This window comes from Trichomonas vaginalis, chromosome VI, assembly GCF_026262505.1.
Source record: "Trichomonas vaginalis G3 chromosome VI, whole genome shotgun sequence".
Taxonomy (NCBI): Eukaryota; Parabasalia; order Trichomonadida; family Trichomonadidae; genus Trichomonas; species Trichomonas vaginalis.
The window spans coordinates 13,338,368-13,361,065 of record NC_067208.1 but is presented as its reverse complement, the minus strand read 5'-3'; the positions used below and the strand labels follow the sequence as shown (position 1 = coordinate 13,361,065).

Below are 22,698 nucleotides of genomic sequence, written 5' to 3'. Positions count from 1 at the left end.
ATCTTAATAAAGAAGATTCGTCTTGAAAATTAGCTTCCGAAAGTTCTATTTCAGTCGGAGCTGGAAGATTCCGATCATTTATGAATCTCGAAACGACAGAAAATTTGTATTGTTTATATTTCATTATTCGAAATGATAAACTTCAAAATCTAAAATTTATTTTTTTACAATATATTTCATCCTATTGTCAAGGCTAAATTTTTCACCGGAAGTGTATCAAAAATTGATAAGATTTACGGTGATCTAATTATGACAATTCAATGCATCTCGTGATATAACGCAGATATAAACACAACTGATATTGCATAACTAATAATTGAGTCAAATAACTAAATTATGTGTTATATTTTACACATATTTCTTCAATTTTGTAATAAATGGATGTTTAACACTAATTTTTAAGGACTTCGACTTTAGCATCACATAAATATGTTATTTTCTATATTAAAACGTAATTTTGGTGGTCTTAGAATAGAAAAATATGCAATATTCGTGGAGATAATGAGGGTTCTTAAACATGTTCTTAAAAATAAATAAAATAATACAAATCTTTATTCAATTTTTGATATTGTTGGTCCTCTCTTTGTGAAAATACTTAACTTCAAAGAGTATTATGTTTTACCTAGTGAGGACCTTAAGTTTGCAAAAACATAATAAAAGTAAAATAAAAAAGATCGGATTTATCACAAAACTTTGAGTATTATAGGATTTAATATATTTTCTTAGTAGATTATATGATTTAGTTTCTTAAAATCTAAAGTATTTCTTGAGGAAAATATAAATTGAAATTCAAAAAGTAAAAAAAATGAAAAAAATCAAATTTTAAATGGACCAAATGTTGATTTTTCATTCGTTTTCTCATTATCGAAAAAAATTTGGAAAGCTAAGAAGTCAATAACAAGTTATATAATACAACAAAACCCACATCGGATATGTTTTCATCAAATAGTCTCCTAGATTTGTTATGAAATTAAAATATCATGATATTTTAAGGGCTTTTGATTTCAATATTAGAATTATTCAGTTATGTCGTGCTAATATCAATTGCTTTATACAATTAATCGTTTACAAGCTGCAAAAATCGAACAATAATTTGACTTTGTAAAAAAAGTGCGTCATTTTTATTCGTTATACTTACAAAATGTAAACATTACGAGAAACATTTACATTTGTAAATGTAACAAGTAAAGTTGTATCGCATAATTTGACTTTGTAAAAAAAGTGCGTCATTTTTATTCGTTATACTTACAAAATGTAAACATTACGAGAAACATTTACATTTGTAAATGTAACAAGTAAAGTTGTATCGCATAATTTGACTTTGTAAAAAAAGTGCGTCATTTTTATTCGTTATACTTACAAAATGTAAACATTACGAGAAACATTTACATTTGTAAATGTAACAAGTAAAGTTGTATCGCATAATTTGACTTTGTAAAAAAAGTGCGTCATTTTTATTCGTTATACTTACAAAATGTAAACATTACGAGAAACATTTACATTTGTAAATGTAACAAGTAAATACATCAGATTTAAATTGTAAATGTAGTTTATCTCTCTCATCTCCTTTTTAAAAGGTATTACATACATACGAACGCATGGGTCACTCAATAATTAGCGTGATAATAATTGAGGATAGACTGTAATCGTAATTTTATTTTTGGACTTATATTTCGACATTTTGAAGTCGCTTGAAAGTCTTGCAAATGATTAAATTTGGAAAATTTGACCTAAGTCTGCATTATTTTGATGACTTAAACAATTCTATAAATCTGTTTTCCTAAAAATTTAAAAAGATATAATTTCAATTTCCCTAAATTTATGTAATTCATATATCACCAAAATATTTGGACTGCATTTCGTTTGTCTGCACCTAATTAAAGTCTAAATACCAATTAATTTTGGAGTTGCATTGCTTTTAATGTAAAAATGCACGTTTAGAAAAAGACGATAACAATTAAATTACAAAATCGATAACGACGACGATTAAATTACAAAATCGATAACCTCTCCACAATCAATTTATGGTATTGTAGACTCACTTTGGATTTCCAAGACACATGGAAATTTCGGTCTCAATGTAACATCATCAATCTATCTCTTTGATGAGCTCATTTTTTCATGCGGTGAATTCATGCTCATCTCCATCAGCAGCAGAGTTGCATTTCTTTTCGGAAAAGATCTCAAGAATGAAGCATCTCAAGTAGTTGTTGACTTATTTAGATTTGCTTTCATTTTCGGTCTCATTATTGCAGGAACTCTTCTTCCATTCGTTCCAATGGTTACAAAATGGATCTCTGGTTCCGATGACGTTGCCCGTGAAGCTTTCAAATATGAAATTCCACTTCTTGGTTTCTCTTTTATCCAAATCATTTTCTTACTTGGTACAGGCATTCTCCAAGGTGAAGGCAGATCATGGCTTGCTGGAATGTTCCAGATCTTATCCCTTTGCATGATTATGTTTGTTTTTGATCCACTTTTCCTTGTTTACTTCAAGATGGGTGTTTGGGGTGCATCTCTTGCCACAGTTATCGCCCAAACAATTGTAGCAACAATCATTTTCATCTACATCTTTTCAGGAAAGTTCTCATTGAAATTCCATTTCCAGTTGTTCTTCAACAAGCCATCTCCACATTCATACGATGCTCTCAAAGTTGGCGGTGGTGCTTTCATGCTCTATCTCTCAAGCGCTATTCCAGGTTTTGTTATGCAGAAATACATTACCTTAACAGCCGCTGCAATCAATGAAGTTACACCAGTTTTAGCCTTACTTGATACATTTAACAGACTTTACGAACTCGGCATTTCAATTACTTATGCTTTTGATGCTTCATTCCTCCCATCAGCATCATATGCTTACGGCAAACGCCAATATCGCCGTATCCACAAACTTGCTGGCCATACTCTTTGGATTTCTGTTGTTCCATCAATGATTTATTCTGCAATTGTTTCAGCAATTCCAAAGAAGATTGCCTCGTTCTGGTCTACTGATGAAAGATACCTCTACTGGGCACAACAGCTCTTCCCAATTGGCTACTTAACACTTTGCACATGGCCAATTTCCTCAACTTTTTTGACATATCTTGAATCTACAGATTATCCACTCCGTGCAACAATCTCCTCTGTAATCACATCGATTACTCCACTTCCTCTTATTTCCACAATTATATATTTCTCGAAGAGAAACAATCTCTAACTTCTCTTCACTTCTTACATATGGCAGAACATCGCCCAAGTTCTTCTTGCCATTCCTTTCGTTCTTGGTCCGTTCTTATCTATTTACAAGACAAAGGACGGAGATGCAATTCAGGGCCACGAAGCTCACTCGGATTCTGACACATACAACTCTATCCAGTCAATCCCTGATCCAGAAGTTCCTCATCAGACTGCTTAATCTTCATATTTCATTAATTTAATAATGAATATAATATGAACCGGTTGTTTATATATAGTTAGCTTCAATATTATTTTGTTTGTAATAGTATTGTTTGTTTAGATGTCTAAACAATTGTTTGTATGATATTTATAATAAATCAAACTGATTTTTAATTTATTCTCAGGAACTGAAAGAAAAGATATAGTACATTCAGTTATACTAGCTATATAAATCCATACTATCAATTATTTAGCTTAAATTGCAAAAAAATATTTGATATATTTGATTTTTAAAAAATCATTTATGTTTTTATTCACAAAAGATTAAATTCATATTTGTCTGTTAAGTGTTGCATTTGTAAACTGTGTTCGCATGAAAATAGGGGAAAAACATCTAATATTTTAAAATTTATATGCCTAAACAAAACAATCCAAGAATGTATATGCTTAAAACATATAGTATACCAATTTTTTAAAGAGAGAATGAAATAATTGTTTAATTTGAAAGAAAATAATATTAAATAATTTCATTTTATCAAACAAATACATACAAAAATAATAAATTATGTTTGATGAACTGCAGAAATCATTTCCTGCATTTCGTTTTCTTCGACTTCTAATATGGTTCTTATATTCCGCAAAGTCTTTTTATCATCAAGAGTTCTAAGTCTTGCCAATTCTATCTTAAGTCTTTCCATTCTCTGTTGGACTCTTATCTGAGCTCCAGTTCTCATTTGATTAACTCTAGCCATCTCTCTTTGCGTCTCAAGTCTTGCTTTCTGGTCTTCTTCAGACAGCATCTTAGACCTCTGGAATTCATAGTCTTGAGCAAGTTTTCTACGTCTTGCTTGAGTAATTTTCTCATCTCTATCAACAATCTGTTTAGCAACTGCGAGCATGTCTTTTGATCTTGCTTGTTCTGCACGCATATCCTTTTGCTCTGATTCCTGCAAGAACTTTTCCCTCTTCTGTTGGTTCTCTGCTTCGATTGCGTCCCTTGAAATTTTGACTCTGTTTAGTTTTTCTTGTTCGTTTTTAGCAATTTCTCGGTATTTCGTCTGAACTCCTTCAGCAATCTTAGCTCTGTTCTTCTAAATTGATTTTCTTTGCGATTTATTGTTTCAAGAAGAGCATTTCTACGATCTTCTTCTCTGGATTTTAATGTTTCATTATTTCTACGTAGGATCGGATTTGTGGAGGAACTCTTGAAAGCCTTGCTGTCTGAGCTTGCTTTTGCCAGTTTTGGAATCTGTTTCTCGCTCTTCTCAATACTTTGTTTCATCGTATTAATCTTTCATCAAGAAGTTGCTGCGATCGCTGCCTTGCTGATTGTATTTGACGTTCTTTTTCTTACCCATTGATCGTGTCTCTGTTTTGCAATTTCTTGACGAATTTGATTTCTTCGAAGCTCGGCAGGATCTGGCTCTGAAGGACGATATTCTGGTGGTGTAAATACCTTTTCACGTGATTTGAACTCGAAATTCATTCCCTTATTGATCTGAGCAGTTCGTATTTTTTCTGCTTGTTGGCCGAGCAATTTCAGCGGTTCTTGAATAAAGTTTTTTGCATCATTTGCTCAACAAGAGTTTGAGAATGTATTTCACGTAGACGTTTTCATAAACATGTGCTTGAGAATGTTATTTTTTGTTCTTGCTGTTGAATAAGCATTTTATCTTTTTCGATAAAAATTTTATCTCTTCGTACATCAGCACTTACAACTCGGTTATCAGATTTTTCATTTAGTACTTCTTGACGCTTTTGCTTGATTTGATCAATTAAACTTTTTCGGTTTTCTTCAAACTTCTTGTAAAAGAACTGTGTAACTGTATCGTCACAGCCTGCTTTTGCAAATGTCTGGGGATTTCGAGCGTTAAGCTCATTTAATGAGATTCCAAGGCGACGCATTGCTTCTAAAGATGCAGGTTCATTAATATTGCATTCCTGGTTCATCATATTGAAATTTTCTATTGTAATAAAAGGCCGCGGTGGCGGCAATCCTTCGTTATTCATACCAACGGATTTTAATTAATTTTGTCACTTTTATAATACATTTTAGAAAGATTTTATGCGATCATAGAAGAGGAATATCGATTGATAAATCATTGATGAGAGAGACATAAACAATCTACTGGTATATAGCATTATAATTTAGAGTTTTGAGATAGTATATTTCATTTACACTCCATTGAAATTTTAAATAGTCTTTTTATCAACCTCAAAGAACAGACATACTACCATTTTCAAAGACTCAATAAGATATTAATATGCTCATTAATGTAAAGCTCTGTTTAGTTATATCTGGCATTCTCAGTTGTGATTGAGTCATATATTGTATATTATTTCATTATCTAAAGCTATCATCTGTTCCATATGGCAGTATTTTTTATCTTTTCTAATTGATAATTTATTGTTTTTGTTTCTTTTTTGTAAATTTTTCCAATAGTTTGATATAGATATCATATCTTTTAACTGTGCTTGTATATTTTTTGAATGATTTATTTTATGTTAATATATAAGTCATGATTAGTTATGTCAAAGGATATATTTTTTGGAATTTTTTTTTATTTATTATATATTTTTACAAATTAAGTTTTTTTATATATATTTTTGTTATTTCTATTATTATAATTTTTAAATGATTGATTTTGTTTTTCATATATAATGGCAATTTTTTGAAATCAATGTGCGGGTGAGTAGTCTAGTGGTATGATTCCTGTTTTGGGTACAGGAGGTCCCGGGTTCAATTCCCGGCTCGCCCCATTTTTTCTTTTTTCTTTTTCTTTTTTCCTTTTCTTTCTCTTTCGAAAAATTTTTCTTTTGCTCACTCTCTCTATATCATTCTTTCATCTATTTATCGTCATTTATGACTATTGAAAGGATTTAGATCAACATGCATTTAAAAAAATTGTCTATATTTCTTTTGTCTGAGTTTCTTCTTGATCTAACATCTTACACAATAGGATTTTCAAATAAACATGCATCCAAACAATACATGCGAATAAGATCGTTTTAAGATCATCATGCACAACTTTTCAATCTAAACAATATATTCATGATATTCATAATATCTTTGTGTGAAATCTGAATTAATTGCCAAGCATTTAGTTTTGAAATCTTCAAATGATCCCCATGCAATTAACCATGCAAGTGAATCTTTTGGATAAATTTCGATCAATTTTGATTCTTCAATTTTATAATAATCGCAATCAATTGAAACCCCACGATTTCTGAGAAAGCAGGCAAATTCTGGAGAATGAAGACTATAAATTCTATTGTGAGAAATTTCAATCTTTGATAATGTGTCAGCTAGAGCAGTTTTACGCAAAGGTCTCTTTTCTGCAGCTTTGGTGAAAACTTTTTCTATATATTCTATTGTTATTCCATTTTTGTTTAAATTTTCATCAATAAATTTGTTAATTTCTTGTTCATTCCAGTTGTCATCATCCCAGATCATCCTTTCAAATTCGATAATCAACTTGAATTCGTCTGGAACCTCAATGTCAGAGAAATTTTTGATTGAATACTCATTCATCACTGAATTATTATGAACTTGTAAAGGAGAAACGTAATATATGCGGCTATATTATATGTATTATCTCAACTTCTTACGTAATTCATTAATAAATTTTGAAATTAAGATTAATTTGGATAAAAAAAGAGAGAAGATGTAAAAAAAGAAGATAAAGATAGTTTTATTGTACAAAAGTAATATAATACAAATAAGCAAAGATGCAATTCACAAGTTGGCAATCAACTCTATCTAATATTCCTCCATGGCCTGGAATTAAGTGAGAGAAGTCCTTGATACCGAGTGATCGCTTGAATCCAGAAGCAAAGAATCCTCCAAATGGAGAAACTAAGCTTGCAAATAGAGCAATAACAGTTGCATGAATATAAGCTGGTAATATTGTGAACTTCTTATCAAATATCTCGTAAGTTGTTGGAACAAACTCTTTTGGTGTAACACATTGAACATTGAAATCAAATGGCTTTGAATGTCTGCAGTAAATGTATGGAAATTGCGCTGCGATATATGTTGCTCCAATGAATACTAGAGGTGTAAGGATAAGTGCACCAACAAAACCTTCGACTGTCTTATTTGGAGATAATTTGATAAGTTGATGACGGCCAAATAAACGGCCGCAGAAATATGCTGCTGTATCATTTGCAACTACGCAGAAGATTGGAATGGAGAACCAAAATAGAGATGTGTCTGCAAACTTTGTATAGAGATTGCATGGAATTCCAATAATAAAAGCACCACAGAATGCATATGTGAATCTCTTGTATGCATATTGGTCGTTTTCTGGTGTCAGTCCTGTGACGAATAAGAATAATGCTAACATTACAATCAAGAACACTGCAATATAGTGAAATCTGGCAATTAAAGTATCAGCTATGAAATAGTGAAGAATTGTCTTTCCTGAAATAAGGTATGTCATTGCAAAGAGAAGGATATATGGGAAAACTTTGATTCTAAAGCCAATTGGCTTCTCTTTTTCTGGCTCAATACTAAGGTGTAATAACTCTCTAAATCCTAAGAATTCAATGATTAAGAGCTCGGCAAATAAAGGATATTTTCCAATGCACATGAGAAGAACCTCTGTTCCAATAATGACTACTGCTGATATCGTACGGACTAAGAGGTCACCCATTTCGAAGACTTGGCAGGTGGATGCTCACGCTTTGATGTCATTCTGAAAATAAAATTTTTGAATCAATTATTCCGATCACGCGTTTGAATTTAAAATTGAATGAACTTGATCGGAGTGTTGATTGACATTACACCGCAGTATTTTTGATAAAACAGAACCGCATGAAGAATGTAATGTATCTGATCTGAACGAAAAATGAAATCATGAATATATTGTTTAGATTGAAAAGTTGTGCATGATGATCTTAAAACGATCTTATTCGCATGTATTGTTTGGATGCATGTTTATTTGAAAATCCTATTGTGTAAGATGTTAGATCAAGAAGAAACTCAGACAAAAGAAATATAGACAATTTTTTTAAATGCATGTTGATCTAAATCCTTTCAATAGTCATAAATGACGATAAATAGATGAAAGAATGATATAGAGAGAGTGAGCAAAAGAAAAATTTTTCGAAAGAGAAAGAAAAGGAAAAAAAGAAAAAGAAAAAAGAAAAAATGGGGCGAGCCGGGAATTGAACCCGGGACCTCCTGTACCCAAAACAGGAATCATACCACTAGACTACTCACCCGCACATTGATTTCAAAAAATTGCCATTATATATGAAAAACAAAATCAATCATTTAAAAATTATAATAATAGAAATAACAAAAATATATATAAAAAAACTTAATTTGTAAAAATATATAATAAATAAAAAAAAATTCCAAAAAATATATCCTTTGACATAACTAATCATGACTTATATATTAACATAAAATAAATCATTCAAAAAATATACAAGCACAGTTAAAAGATATGATATCTATATCAAACTATTGGAAAAAATTTACAAAAAAGAAACAAAAACAATAAATTATCAATTAGAAAAGATAAAAAATACTGCCATATGGAACAAGAACGGGTATTCTTGCTACTTGTTCTTCGCTGCTTAAACTAAAAATTGGAAGAATTATTGCTTTATCAATCCAAGGAATGGTTTGGATAACTTTTCCAAATCTATAATCACCATCATATAATGATAATACAATGCTATCCCCTGGTTTCGGAATTTTGTGAATAATTTTAGATTCTAATGGAAAATCATCTTTAAACTCTTCTTGATCAAACTTTAGAAGGATATCATACGATCCACTTGCTATTTCTTCTTGAATAGAGTTAATATATTTTGTATCTAACTTCCAAATTATTTTTTCGTTAAATTTAACGCAGAATTCTGTATTATCAAACTCTATCTTATCTGGAAGTGATCTCATGATTTGTTTAACTGTTATTTTATCTTTGTCAAAAGATTTTCCATAGATACTTTGAATTTTTTGGAAATTTTGTACTTGTGAGCATTTGAAAACGTTTTCTGTTTCATTTGGCATTGATTGAAACTCAGGAACCTTCTCTTTCGATATGAAATATAATAATTTTTCATTTTCTTTCTTTATATATCCAAATCTTCCATCTTTAGTAATAAAATATGGCCTTTCTTCTAATATTGCTTGATTTTTCTCTGTTCTTTCTAATGCTTCAGGAAATTGTTTCAAATTAAAACAATTTGACAAAGGAAATTTGATTTCTATATCAGAAAATGCGAATTCTGTATTAGAAGAATTGATTGATACAAGTGGTCTAACACTTACTACTTTATCTTGTTCTTTCTGCTTAAAATAAGGATGATTAAATGAAGAATCAGTTTGTACATCACTTACTAGTGCTGGATATAATGAGGGCCAATTCACAAATACAGGATGTCCAATATAAAGTTCACTTTTTTGCTGAGAAATTGAATTTTCTAAAATTTCAATGACAAAAACTTTGTCTTTTGGAATAACAACATATTGAACACCATCATCAGTACTTGGAAAGTAATGAGAACCTTGTTGTGAAGAGATATAACTAGATTCTTGTAATAATTCTAATTTTGGTGTGAAAATTGATTCATTTGATTGTAAATTGTTATCAGGACTATAATCTCTTCTAATGTAGTTTGTTAAAATGGCAATATTAACTCCTTCAAAAGAATTGAACGCATCTTTTTCATTTCTTCCCAATAAATAACATTTAAGATAAGATTCTAGCGCTGATACAATAGTTTTGCACTTTGTTGCTGATAAATCTTCTGATTTTCCTTTAATATTTCCGAATTTTTCAACAATATTTATTAATTGATTTTTATTGAAAGAAAATGCTTCAGATACAAGCTGGCGTTGTTTATATGATTGATTGTATACGTTTAAGACAGTAAATATATCAATATTAAGCTTTGATAAAGCAAATATTCCAATTAAATCTCTAATTGCCTTATCAGTTGGAATTTTCAAATATTTGATGATAAATCTTATAATTATATCAATGTTATAGCAAGAAAATTTGTAATTGATAAAATTAAAGTAATTTGTGACTTCTATTGTATTTAATAGAAGAATCCTGCTCCATTTATCAGATAATACCAGAGGTAAGACTATTTCGGCGTTTGAAACAATGATAGTATTGTAATTATATTGGAAATTCGAATTATATAAAAATTTTAATGAGGATTTGAGCTCAATATTATCGTCAAATTCTATAAATTGTATTCTACAATGAGAATTTCGTATTGATTTTACATCATTTCGAAGAAAGTCAATGAAATTCTGTGAATTTTCTTGAGAATCATCATTAACAGGTAAAGGTCTTTTTGTTAGTAAATATATTTCGTGTTGTGGTTGAATTTGTTCAATAATTTCTTGAATTAAATTATAAAGTTGTTTATTATCGGAATTTTGTTGATTTTGTTGCAAAAACTGAACATCAATGATTAAAACATCTATAATTGGCAACGATGGTGAATTCAAATCAATCTTGGAAAAAGGAAATGAAAGTAAGAATTTATCCATCCAAAAAAATGACCTCTAAATAGAGAACACAGTAGTATATAATCAATGAGAATGTAAGGATATTGATTTTGTATTGAAACAAAAGCTAATTCTTTAAATGAAAAGAATTATTTCTTTTAACTTAAGTTATAGACAGTTTTCGAAAAAGATTATATAGTTAAAAGAAAGAATAAGGTATTTATAATGAATAAAGAAACATAAAAGTAAAAAAAAGAGATAAATTTCTTATTTTTTGCGGATAGCTTTTTCTAATTTGGCCGACCATTCAGGGCTCTTAATTCTTGAGCATATCTTCTCTATCATTGAGTCATCAGACTCTGTTTCAGAGCTCATGTTAATAGTACTCTGAGTTTTGGGAATTTCTATTTCTTTTGGCGTCTCAAAATGAGAGTCATCCTCAATATTCGGTATTTGTATCAATTCTGAATCGTCATTTTCCTCTTTTTTTGTAAAACGAACTGATCTTGTTTTTATCGAAGAAGGAACAATAATTTCTGTGACTTGTGGATCAGAACCAGATTTGTCATCATCTGTTGCATGCTGTTCTGATGTTTCTGTTTCAGTAGTTATTGATGTTGACATAGAAAAATTAGATTCACCGGAAAAAGAGTCTGTTGTGAAGTCAGGTTGATTGAAAAAGAATAAAGTTGTTGGAGTAGTGTTGAATTTTGGCTTTGGAGGTTCAGAAAACGAATCTGAATCATCAGAAACTTCATCATAAGTGTCATCACTCATTTCGGTAGAAAATGTTGAAGAATCAGAGCCTGGAGCATAGAATAAAGAAGAAAATGGAGGATTTGGATTCTTTAGATTGCGTTTTGGTGAAAAATCAAAATCTGACTCTGAAGAAAGTGAATAATCCATAGAAAAGTCCGAGTCAGAATCATCGCTATCGGAAAAGGAAAGTGAAATGTTGGCTTCCCTCACTTTTCTATCAAGAACTTCCTTCCAAATATTTCCTGACCGTGATTTAGGATCGTAAAATAGTGGTTTGTTTTGGATTGTTGGACGTTTTTTCGAGTATTTCGGAGATGTTACGAATATTGAAGGCATGTTATAAGCTATTGATTGACCTTTCATCGATTTTGTAAACGTGTGTAAAACTGAAATGCAGCGACCATTCAAGTATAAATAATCAAGAGATATTAATACAGACTCTAAAATCAATATAATTCTTGATTTTTTATTCAAAATTTTTCATCAAAATTAATTTACGATGTCAAAATTTTTATTTGTCAGATTTGAGCAAAAACAACTTTAGAGATATTTTACCAATGATAGCTCACAAATAGATGAAATACATATTATTTCAAAGATATCCACACATTAATTTATACACATTCTAAACCATTTTCATATTTATCTGTTATAATGGTGATTTGATTAAATCTTAATGCTTGTCTTAATTTGATATTGCATTTTCTAAAACTGATTAAATATATGAAGTTCAAAGATGAAACATATGTTAGTTCTCTATTAAAATGTCTCTGAGAAATATAAACAAATACTAATCAATAATGAAATGATTTGATGTAATGAGTTCAACATAAGAACAAGCAATTCACCGCCCCTTCGCAACTGAACAATTGATATATAATGGTTCTAAATACTGGCATCACTCTAGATTATCAAATAAACTAATTCGGAATGATATTAACAATGAAACCTCATGAGAAAAAAGCATTTCATCAGTTTTCTCATATAAACTGTTTTCATTGATATATTGATCAATATTAGTTCAAATGAATGCATTTTCTCTAGATTGTGATCTATAATGGTTCAAAATACTGACATTGCTATAGATGATCAAATGAACAAATCCGAAATGATATCAGCACTGAAAAGATTTATCAAATACACCAAATCCATTGATCAACAAGGATGTATAATGGGCCCTATAATTCGATATAATTAAAAACACATTATATATAATTAGAAAATATGCAGAGTTTTTTTATTTGTTTTATTAATAGACCCTATTCCATTGTGGATCATCGAGTACCTTATAAATTCTGACGATCCAGTTCTTTGTAGAGAATGCTTCCTCGAACAAATTGAACTTGAGTGTATCAAGTCCTCTTGATATCTGAGTTCTTCTTGCGATATCATATCCCTTCTGAACAGTTGGGTGAATCTGATAATCCTTGAAGTTGTAGTAGCACATCTTAAACATCATTGAGTGAGTCATATTATCTGTCTGTATCTGGCCAACAATTGGGTATCCTTCCTTCTTCTGGAACATTGAACCAGAGATGTTGTGGAATGTCTGGTTAGCGATCTTTGGCATCCACATGAACTTGTTGATATCATCACCATCGTATCCAGAAGCACCTCCGAAAATGACCAACAAGTACTTCATGTTCATCATTCTCGCCAATCTCCATGATACTTCTTCAGGAGATCCCATTGTCATGCCAATGATACCGATGTGAGTGAAGTTGTTAGTGTTACCATCAGCCATACAGCCGCGACCACCCATTGAAGTGATCTGATAGCCATAATCCCACCAACTCATTACTTTGTCATCTCTGTGTGTATTCTCCCACAACCATCTGTATCCTTCTCTGTAATCATCTGATGATTCCTGTCCGCGAGGAGTATTCACCCAGAAGTGGATGTGGTCGCCGGAATACGAGTAGCAGGCAAACCAGACAGAGTGATACAAAGAGAAAACGCAGATAAAGAATAAGGATGAAATGGCTGCCCATTTCGGACCGTGTTTGGCACGGAATGCGGCCTTGGAGATCTTGTGGATGGCAATGCCGGCAATGTAAACGCAGGCTGGAGAGAAAACAAGGACCAAACGAATCATGATGCCTCCGAAATAGAGAGTTGAGAGGCCGTAGATTAAGAGAAGCATGGAGGCTTCGGTGAGAATGGAATTCTTGATCTTAATCTGGTCTTTGATGAGGAAGAAGCAGCCAACTGGGAATATGCCCATAAAGAAGGCGCATTCCATGAAATAAGCGGACCATGATGATGTCTGGTGCTCGGCAACTGAGGCAATAATAGGAATGTTCTTTGCAGCGTAACTTGGATCGAACATAAGTAATAGACGGCCGGAAAAGTCGCCGACAAGGCCTGTAGAAAGGAGAATTGTAATGACGAAGAATAATAATGGTACGGAACAGATAACGAAGGTTGAAATCGTTGTAAATGTTTTCTTTGAAAATGAGGTGTTAATATATGTAAAGAAGCCCCAGCCTTGGATGCCAAAGAGTGTGGCAATCATGGCAAAGTGCTCTGGTTTGGAAATAAGCTTCTCATGAATGAATGGGATCTGAACAATTAAAATTAAGCTGACAACTGCCCAGATGCTGTATGTAACGTGCAAGCGCCATGAATAGCGACCGATTGCAATAAGACCGACAGTGAAAAGAGGAATGGCATTGGCGACAAAAACGTAACCACCCCATGTGAGGGCCATGTAGGCGAAAGAGAAGGCGGATAATATTGAGAGTAAAATGGAGGCGTTCTTAAGAGCATAGGCAAATGAGAAAAGGGCTAAAAGCATGATGAAAAGAGCAATGCACTCATAATCGTAGGATCCTGCAACGGAACGTGAGATGATACCTGTAACGAATGATGAGAGGATGCAAAAGACACAGCCAAGAGATGAATCGTAGATGAGTTGGCCGAAAAGGAAAGAAAGTAAGCAGGTTAATGTAGCGAAAACTGGACCCATGTGGACACAGACTTGAAGAAGTGAGATTTTGATGTGGAAGAAATCAAGTACTCTCTTGAATAAAACGGATGTGTACATAAGACCTGGATATGATGTTTCACCAACTGGACGGCCCTGTGGATACCATGAAATGTTATCGTACCAGCCTAAAAATTCATAAAAACCATGTTGATCGATAAATTGTGAGCATCTCCAGTTGAAATGAGGGTCGAATTCGTGAATAATTGGCTCATTGATAACATTGGAAAATAGACGAACTAATACTGAAAGAATACATGAAAGAATGACTATCAGTAACTGTATAGTTTTCCTAGTTGAGCTGAACGCCATTTTTTTATAAAGTTTACTTTTTTTTTTCAATATGAAATCACTTTTCCTTTGACTAATGATGTGATAACTATAGATTTCTTTAGGATATTTGATTTCACTCACCTATAGAGGATTTAATGATAACGATATTGTTCTCTTTAAACATTAATAATTTTATATGATTGAAATAATATAGAGAAATAGACCATATTGCTTGGTAAACATTACTCCACAGCTCTAATGTATGTGCTAGAACCTAATAAAATTCATATATATCTTTATATTTTTTATTTATATAAAATATTGTAAATAGTTTATAATGATTTATGATCAGATTGCTTAACAAATTGAATTAAAATGTATTTGTAGGTTCATTATGATTGAAAAATAAAAGAAAAATTATATTCGCCAAAATATTTAGTAATATTTGATGACAAGAGCGCAAAGGAGTAAAAATGGACGTTACGAAATGCTATATGACTAGTTTAATAACTGCCAAAAGAGCTAGGAAGAATGAAATTACTCCTTCTTGAGCTTTAAGGCCTCTGTGACAGCCTTCTTGATGATTGGGATGGCGATTTCGATATCCTTTGGTGGCTTGCAGAATGAAAGGCGGAAGAAGCCCTTCTTAGCGAATGCAGAGCCTGGAACGACGATGATGAAGTTCTTTGCAAGGCATTCGCAGAAGTCCCACTCGTCGATGCCATCTGGGATCTTCGGGAAGATGTAGAATGCACCCTGTGGCTTGACGTATTTGATTCCGACTTCATCCAAGGCCTTGCAGATCATATCGCGGGATTCGTTGTATAAGTTGATATCTGATGTGTTTGGAACGACCTTTGGGATGATTCTCATGTGTAATCTGTTTGCATGAACGAAGCCCATGATTTCGTTAGCGTGAGCGAGGGAATGGACGAGAAGCCTGTAGTTCTGGAGGAGAGGGTTGACAATGATGCAGCCAATACGCTCACCTGGGATGGAAAGATCCTTTGAAAGGGAATAAGCAACGATGGAGTATGGGTAGACGTTGAAGATCTGGTGGTGCTTGGCTCCTGGAGCGAGGACACGGCAGTAAACATCATCGGAGATGACGTAGATTGGGCGGCCGTATTCCTTTGACTTGCGGTCGAGAACTTCGCACATCTTGTTGACGGTTTCCTGGGAAAGGAGTGTGCCTGTTGGGTTGTGTGGGGAGTTGATGATGATAGCGCGTGTCAATGGTGTGATGACTTCTTCGAGCTTTGTTGGGTCGATCTGCCAGTTGTCTTCGAATGTTGTGTCGAGGACCTTGACTTCAGCATGCCAGTTCTCTATGTAGAATGGATATTCAAGGAAGTATGGAGCTGTAAGAATGACTTCATCTCCAACGTTGAGAATTGTTCTGAGGGCAACGTTGATGGCACCAGCGCAGCCAGAGGAGAGAATAATGCAGTCTGGGTTGATCTCAATGCCTTGAATTTCTGAGAATAAGTTGGCAAGAACTTCACGGGGCTTCTCATCACCTTGTGTGGAGGAATATCCGTGGCAAAGTGGGATCTCTTCAGCAGCAACTTCCTTAAGAGCATCGACGTAGGCCTTTGGCGGTGGGACACGTGGATTTCCAATTGTAAAGTTGTGGATTTTGTCGGCGCCATGTTCCTTGGCGAGTTGCTGAGCAAGGTTATCCATCTTGCGGATGGCTGAGCCACCGCTGGAGCATTTGAGCATATAAGGGGAGAGCATCCTTAATAAAAGTGAACAAAGCAGTTCAATTCTTTTTGAGAAGATTCACAAAACTTTTTTCCCAAGATGTATACTGCTAAATGTCTATTTGTAAATAAATGAGATTCAAAAAGATGATTTCATTAACCGTCGGGTTCTTCTCAAAATTGTGAATACCCATTTCTCCACCTCATTTATCATTTAAACTATCTGTTTTTGAATGCTTATACCAATTCTTTGATTTAGAAATAATTTTAATCGAAGATTCATAAAATTTTTGGAGTAGGGGTAATTTTAGCTAAAAGTGACACGCCTGTAAAAGTGACACACCCGTGAAGGGTGTGATTACCGATCGGTAATTTCGACAGTTTAGAATTTAAAATTTTTTATGGAACTGTTGCGAGTTTCATAAAGAATTTAAGGAATATAAGCAAAGATTTGAATCAAAATCTTAGACCTAAGCCGCTCGATTCGCTCGCGGCTTTCTTTATTATTTTAAATTTGCATATTTCCATCAAAAGTTCATAAGGTAAAAAATTTCGTTTATTTTTACTAAGAAAAAAAAAGGTTTTTGATAATAAATTTATTTTATTTCGAAAAAGTAGCAATAATCGTAAAAGGGTATTGATAGGCTTGCTAAAGTAACTAATTTTAGCTGTCAAATACTTTTGTATTTTGAAGTAAATTAGTATAAATTTGATATTATTTTAACTCCCTTTGAAAACCTCAATTTTCCATACAGAGGGAACGGGAATAGCATCCAATATTCCCTGAGAATGGTTGCGCATTCTCAGTTCCCTCTATATTTCGAACGAAGCTCTCATCGGTCTTTTTTTTTTAATACTAAACGTTTTTTTCCCCTGTCACTTTTAGCTAAAATTTGGGTTTGCCAAATTTTTGTGGGAAATTAGTACATAATTTTCATCTTAATGATGATTGGAATCAATTGTCAAATTGATTGTTTTATAGAAATTTCAAGCCGATTCATTTTCTGAAAAATCAGAAAAATTTTATTGCTAAGCTGAGCTAATAACTTCCTTACATATAGCATGCTTTCATAATATTAAGCCATAAAACAAAAGGTTGATTGTTTATAAATTATCCAAGTTCTCATTTAATGATCGAATTTGCTTCTGAAATTCCTAAAATAAACTTAAATACATATACCTGATTTTAGGTATAACGATAAGTCAAATTTAATGGAAGTTCCATAATTTCATATCTGATTGTTCGTTCTTTCTGCAGTGCCACAAAGTATTATCTTACCAATAAGTCAATTATAACGTAATGTGCATCATAAATGATAAGTTCCATGAATAATACAAAACTTCACAGGATTCAAATAATTACACCATTTCAAGTTATGTAACTCTTGAATTATTAGCTGGAAATAATCATTTAATTTAGCCCCTAAGCCTAAATTGATGTAAAATGAAGGGAAATACCTATGATACCATGATATTCTAAATAGATTTCTGGCAAAATATGGCATTATTTATGAAGAACTTTCTAAAAGCTATTACCTCATGTTTTATATATGATGTTTTATGAATAAATTCCACATAAAAAAAATAATTATGAAAAATAGAAATTTAACATTAATTTCCGGAAAAACTTGAAGAATGATAGTAGTTATCATTATTTATTGGAAAACAAACTGTCGTATTAGTTGGCGATTTTATATAAAATATAAATCTAGCAGCAATGGCGTTCTGATTTTGGTTTTTCTTCGACATTAACTTCTGGTTGCGCCGGTGCATTTTGTTTTGAAAATACATTAGCTTCTAAAGCAACAAAATTGAAAAGTTGATCGATATTTTCACCTGATAAAGCAGAAACGAAGAAAATAGCCCTGAACTTATCTTTAAATAAATCGTTAATTTCGTCTGATGTCATTGTAGCGCGTTCGTAATCATCCATTTTATTTACTGCTAATACTAAAGGTGGGCATGGCGTGCATGCATTTTGAACTAATTCGATCCATTGATCTAATGCATCGAATGAATGCTTATCAGTAATTGAAGCGGTGATAATTGCAAGATCAGATGATCTGGCATAAAGAGGCATTAAAGCTTGAAATCGTTCCTGACCTGCGGTATCCCATATGAAAAGATCAACCGGGCCTGAATCAAGCTGAACCCTCTTTTTTTGGTGATTTCCGCCGACAGTTGATTTCGTTTCTAAAGTAAAAGCATCTGAAACGTATCTGTAAATGATTGATGTCTTACCACAACCTGAGTTGCCAAGCAAAACGATCTTGTGATGAGGAACAAAGTCAAGTCCTTCGCTGTTCATCCTCAAAATAAATTTCATAATTCACCGATGTGTGATAAAAATTTTATTTTGCAATCATTACTTTATAACTATAAATAATTTCGCACTCGATAAAAACGAACTTTTGAGAAGGGATTCCGACTTAGTAGTAGGTATGACGGGTTTAGTGGCTTTTTTTGTTACATCTATATATAGACGATGCATTAAAATATATTTATTTATAAACCATTAAAAAATTAAAGTTATTTTTAAAATAATTTATTTTTTTATCTTTTATAAAAGAAGCTATATATAGATGATGTCAGATATTCCGCGATTAATTAAACATTGTTTAAATCCTGAATGGGTTAAACTTCAATTTAAAAATGAAGATTGTGAATTATTAAATGAATATGAAAGCCAAAATAAGCTAATGAGGTATAAATATAATGATAAAGAATATTTAATTTCATGGAATCAATGGAGTCATAATCAAAGACCTCATAAACGAGAAGAAGAAATTGAAAATAATGAAATGGAAATCATTGATGACATTAAAGAGGATGGAATTCCTAAATTTTGTAGAAAAACATTTAGAACTAAGTTAGGAGCATATAAACGTAGAGTATTAAATCCTGAATATCTTAAACATATATTTAAAAAGGAAGACTGTGAATTATTAAACGTTAATGAATATGAAAATGCTAAATCAAAACTGAGATATAAATATATTGGAAGTGATGAAAGGTGTAAAGATAAAGATAAAGTTTATTCAGTTTCATATAATAACTGGCACACGTTAGGGATAAGAAAACATTTAGGAGATTATGGGAAATGTTCTGAATTCTTCAAATCTAGTATGTACGAGAGAATAAAAGAAATTAGAAATAATTATTTTCATGAATGAAAGATTCACTACCATAATGAAATAAAAAAATTTTTTAAAAATAAACTTTAAAAATTCATGTCTTACATTTTTGAATAATTTATTTTTTTAATTCGTAAGAAAATGAGTGTCAAAACTAACGACGTTAAAAAATTAGGATTCACAAATGAGGAAATAAAGGATATATTAGAGGAGACGGGTTATGAGGTTAGTAAATATTATTTAAGAAATTGTCAAAAATTCGCGGAGTTTTTAAATGATTTAGATTATGATGGAAAAATGAATAAAGATGATGTTATAAATTTCTTATATCCCACATCTGAAGAAGAAAAACCTAAAGAACCTGATGTTTTCCCTGAATATTATGAAGAACGGATTAAAGATGATGAATATGATGAAATTGAAAGACTGGAAAAAATAAGAGATGAAATAGATGAAAAAATTAAGGAATTAAGAGAAGTTGAAAAATATAATGAAAATGAAGTAGAGGGTTTAATGAATATCCCAGCTTCAGAATCAGCAGTTCAGAAATCTCATGAAGAAAGATATAAAAATTATGTCTCAGAATCAACACAAAATTTATTAGATGGTGAAATAGACGAAACACTTTCAGAAGAAGGTACTAAATTTATTCGTAAACATAAGTTACAATTTATTGATAATGAAGAATACCCCTGTATATTACTTTCACCTCCTCTTGATTCTGAAAAATTCAAAAAAGCACTGAAAAATGTAACATATGCAACAAATACGATTAAGAAAGAAGACCATGATATTTACACAAATTATTATTTAAATAAATGTACAGGTGTTGATAAAGTTTTTGATTTGTTAGATAAAATATCAAAAGAAACAATTGGTACATATAAAATTTTATGCGATTGTGGTTTCATTATTGAAGATACCAATAATGTTTCATATGAAAGAACAGCACCGAAGGAAGACGAAGTTGAAAGGTCTATACCATTCGTTATTAAGAACATAAAAGATATGAAAACTTATAACATTATATTTATTCATTTATTTCAGAAAAAATGGAAGCAACCCATAAAACATCATCTCATCATTTTATAGCTATTCATACATTCCTTTTCAAAGTTGTGAAATTAAATAAGACAGGAATTAGATTTAATGTATCAGGGTACGCATTCTTGAGTAAATTAAAATGTATTCGTCACGTCGCAGATGATAAAAATTTATGTGTTCTTAATTCATTTTATGGACTTTAGCCCTGGACTCTCTGAGTCTCGGACTTTAAAAAAAATAAACTTTATTTTTATTTATTTTTTAATTTTTTATTCTTACATAAATGAACAAAAACGGAACAGCTAAAATGAATGATAATCAAATTAGAGCAGAAGGTAGAAGGTTATTTAAACGCTTCTATAACATTCCTGATGGTGTTAATCCTAAAACTCGTAGAAGCTATTTAAATGAAGCAATAGATGCATATGAAGGGTTTGACATTTCATCAGAAAGTGAGAGGTTAGCAAGAATGTTAAACGTTAATATTGATTTTTATTATTGTGACCCTCAACCAGAAGACGTAGACATTAACAAGGTAGACTTTCCATTAGTGGAATCAATAATGATAGATCCAGAATTTGAAACAGTAAATATTTTATTAACACAGAGTCCATGTGGAAAACTTCACGCTGACAGAATACAGACGTTGAAGCACTCACAGGATATAAAGTTTGCCCCTTTTGCAAAGAAGAAGTTATATTCTATCCGTGATGATCCAGAAAGGAAAAACCAAAGAAGATTTTTAAAACATTGTGAGAAATGTAAAGAAAATAATGGAAGATTAATTCAAGACGTTCAATTGCAAAACACACAACAACCATATGCACCACATATCACGAAACAGAAGATATATCAATGGCTATTAGCACATAATTTGCAGGAATATTATAAACCAACAAGATATTATATTACTTTTGACTTCGAAACATTAGAGACTAAAGAAGAACTTCAACTTTCTGAATGTGCAACTTTGAACGCTTACTTAAAACCATTTATGGTATCATCAACTGTCAAAATAAAGCCGCAAAGCGGCGAGGTCGTAGACCGTGATAAAACATTTACGAGGAATTTTTGCTTAACATCAAGTGATTCTTTTATTTCTGATTGGATTGATTTTTATTTTCAACCTGTTCATTAGTTGCTAAATCAAATATTGAACAATATGAAGAATTAATGAAGCCGCAAAAAACGGCGGGGACTTTGTCTCATACATTAAATGAGAAACAAAAGGAAGCAATGAAAGAGCTTTTAGATGAAGAATTTAATAAAGTGAATATCATAGGTTTTAATTCGGGAAAGTTTGATTTAAATTTAATTCTTCGTGATTTAAACACTGCAAAATGGAAAATAAAATCAATGCTGGGTTCATCTTCTCAATTTAAGCAAATCATGTAAAGAAAACAAACTGTCCATATGAATTAAGATTTATTGACATCAGAAATTATATAGCGGGTGGAACATTAGACCAATTCACTCAAGATTTCGGAAACAATAAATCACGTGTTAAATCCTTTTTCCCTTATCAATTCATCACAGGGGAATTACGAAAGAATTATATAAAAGGAACCATTCACTCAAGATTCATTTTATTCAGCATTAACTCAAGAAACTATATCCGATTCAGATTATCAAATATATCTCAATGATGCTAAAAATTTTGAGAATAGATTAGAATATTTTATTCATTATTGCAATAAAGACGTTGAAATTATGATTGACCCAATTGATAAAATTATTGAAGAAACATTTGTTTATAAAATTGACATGCTTCATAATCTTTCTTTATCATCGAATGCATCAATGATTCGTTACGCGTTAGCATATAAGAACTTCAATCCTAACGAAACATATCCAGAAGAAGAAAATGTGGAATCAAGTTTTGAATTAACGAAAAAGTATTGGAAATATAAAATTGAATCATATAAGAAACAAGATGAAAAA

The 22,698-nt window shown here is 31.7% G+C and overlaps 6 protein-coding genes, 2 non-coding genes and 1 pseudogene across 9 annotated transcripts, besides 3 other annotated features; 3 read left to right on the top strand and 6 right to left on the bottom strand.

The window, feature by feature from the left end:
* Window positions 1–1,800: 1,800 nt before the first annotated feature.
* Window positions 1,801–2,007: a mobile genetic element.
* Window positions 2,008–2,134: 127 nt separating this feature from the next.
* On the top strand, window positions 2,135–3,196 carry TVAGG3_0858590 (multidrug resistance protein YPNP-related family; the record flags this gene model as incomplete). The annotated part of the gene is made up of 1 exon (XM_001319836.1): window positions 2,135–3,196. The coding sequence occupies one exon, from the start codon at window positions 2,135–2,137 to the stop codon at window positions 3,194–3,196; it is 1,062 nt and encodes a 353-aa protein (XP_001319871.1).
* Window positions 3,197–6,062: 2,866 nt separating this feature from the next.
* TVAGG3_0858580 lies at window positions 6,063–6,134 on the top strand. Its single transcript has one exon. It is a non-coding gene; the product is annotated as a tRNA-Pro (tRNA).
* Window positions 6,135–8,529: 2,395 nt separating this feature from the next.
* On the bottom strand, window positions 8,530–8,601 carry TVAGG3_0858570. The gene has a single exon. It is a non-coding gene; the product is annotated as a tRNA-Pro (tRNA).
* A 241-nt stretch (window positions 8,602–8,842) lies between these two features.
* TVAGG3_0858560 (uncharacterized protein) lies at window positions 8,843–10,897 on the bottom strand (the record flags this gene model as incomplete). Its single annotated transcript, XM_001319840.1, has 1 exon — window positions 8,894–10,897. One exon carries the CDS (start codon window positions 10,895–10,897, stop codon window positions 8,894–8,896), a length of 2,004 nt encoding a protein of 667 aa, XP_001319875.1.
* A 172-nt stretch (window positions 10,898–11,069) lies between these two features.
* TVAGG3_0858550 (uncharacterized protein) lies at window positions 11,070–11,991 on the bottom strand (the record flags this gene model as incomplete). The annotated part of the gene is made up of 1 exon (XM_001319841.1): window positions 11,123–11,977. One exon carries the CDS (start codon window positions 11,975–11,977, stop codon window positions 11,123–11,125), a length of 855 nt encoding a protein of 284 aa, XP_001319876.1.
* An 835-nt stretch (window positions 11,992–12,826) lies between these two features.
* On the bottom strand, window positions 12,827–14,912 carry TVAGG3_0858540 (dolichyl-diphosphooligosaccharide--protein glycosyltransferase subunit family; the record flags this gene model as incomplete). Its single annotated transcript, XM_001319842.2, has 1 exon — window positions 12,864–14,912. The coding sequence occupies one exon, from the start codon at window positions 14,910–14,912 to the stop codon at window positions 12,864–12,866; it is 2,049 nt and encodes a 682-aa protein (XP_001319877.1).
* A 361-nt stretch (window positions 14,913–15,273) lies between these two features.
* Window positions 15,274–16,732, bottom strand: TVAGG3_0858530 (aspartate aminotransferase yhdr-related family; the record flags this gene model as incomplete). Its single annotated transcript, XM_001319843.2, has 1 exon — window positions 15,411–16,613. The coding sequence occupies one exon, from the start codon at window positions 16,611–16,613 to the stop codon at window positions 15,411–15,413; it is 1,203 nt and encodes a 400-aa protein (XP_001319878.1).
* Window positions 16,733–16,872: 140 nt separating this feature from the next.
* Window positions 16,873–17,483: a mobile genetic element.
* A 491-nt stretch (window positions 17,484–17,974) lies between these two features.
* On the bottom strand, window positions 17,975–18,921 carry TVAGG3_0858510 (retrograde vesicle-mediated transport, Golgi to ER; the record flags this gene model as incomplete). The annotated part of the gene is made up of 1 exon (XM_001319844.2): window positions 18,288–18,887. One exon carries the CDS (start codon window positions 18,885–18,887, stop codon window positions 18,288–18,290), a length of 600 nt encoding a protein of 199 aa, XP_001319879.1.
* A 970-nt stretch (window positions 18,922–19,891) lies between these two features.
* Window positions 19,892–20,281: a mobile genetic element.
* A 759-nt stretch (window positions 20,282–21,040) lies between these two features.
* On the top strand, window positions 21,041–22,557 carry TVAGG3_0858490 (annotated as a pseudogene). The gene has a single exon. A coding segment is annotated over exon 1 (1,517 nt).
* Window positions 22,558–22,698: the final 141 nt, after the last annotated feature.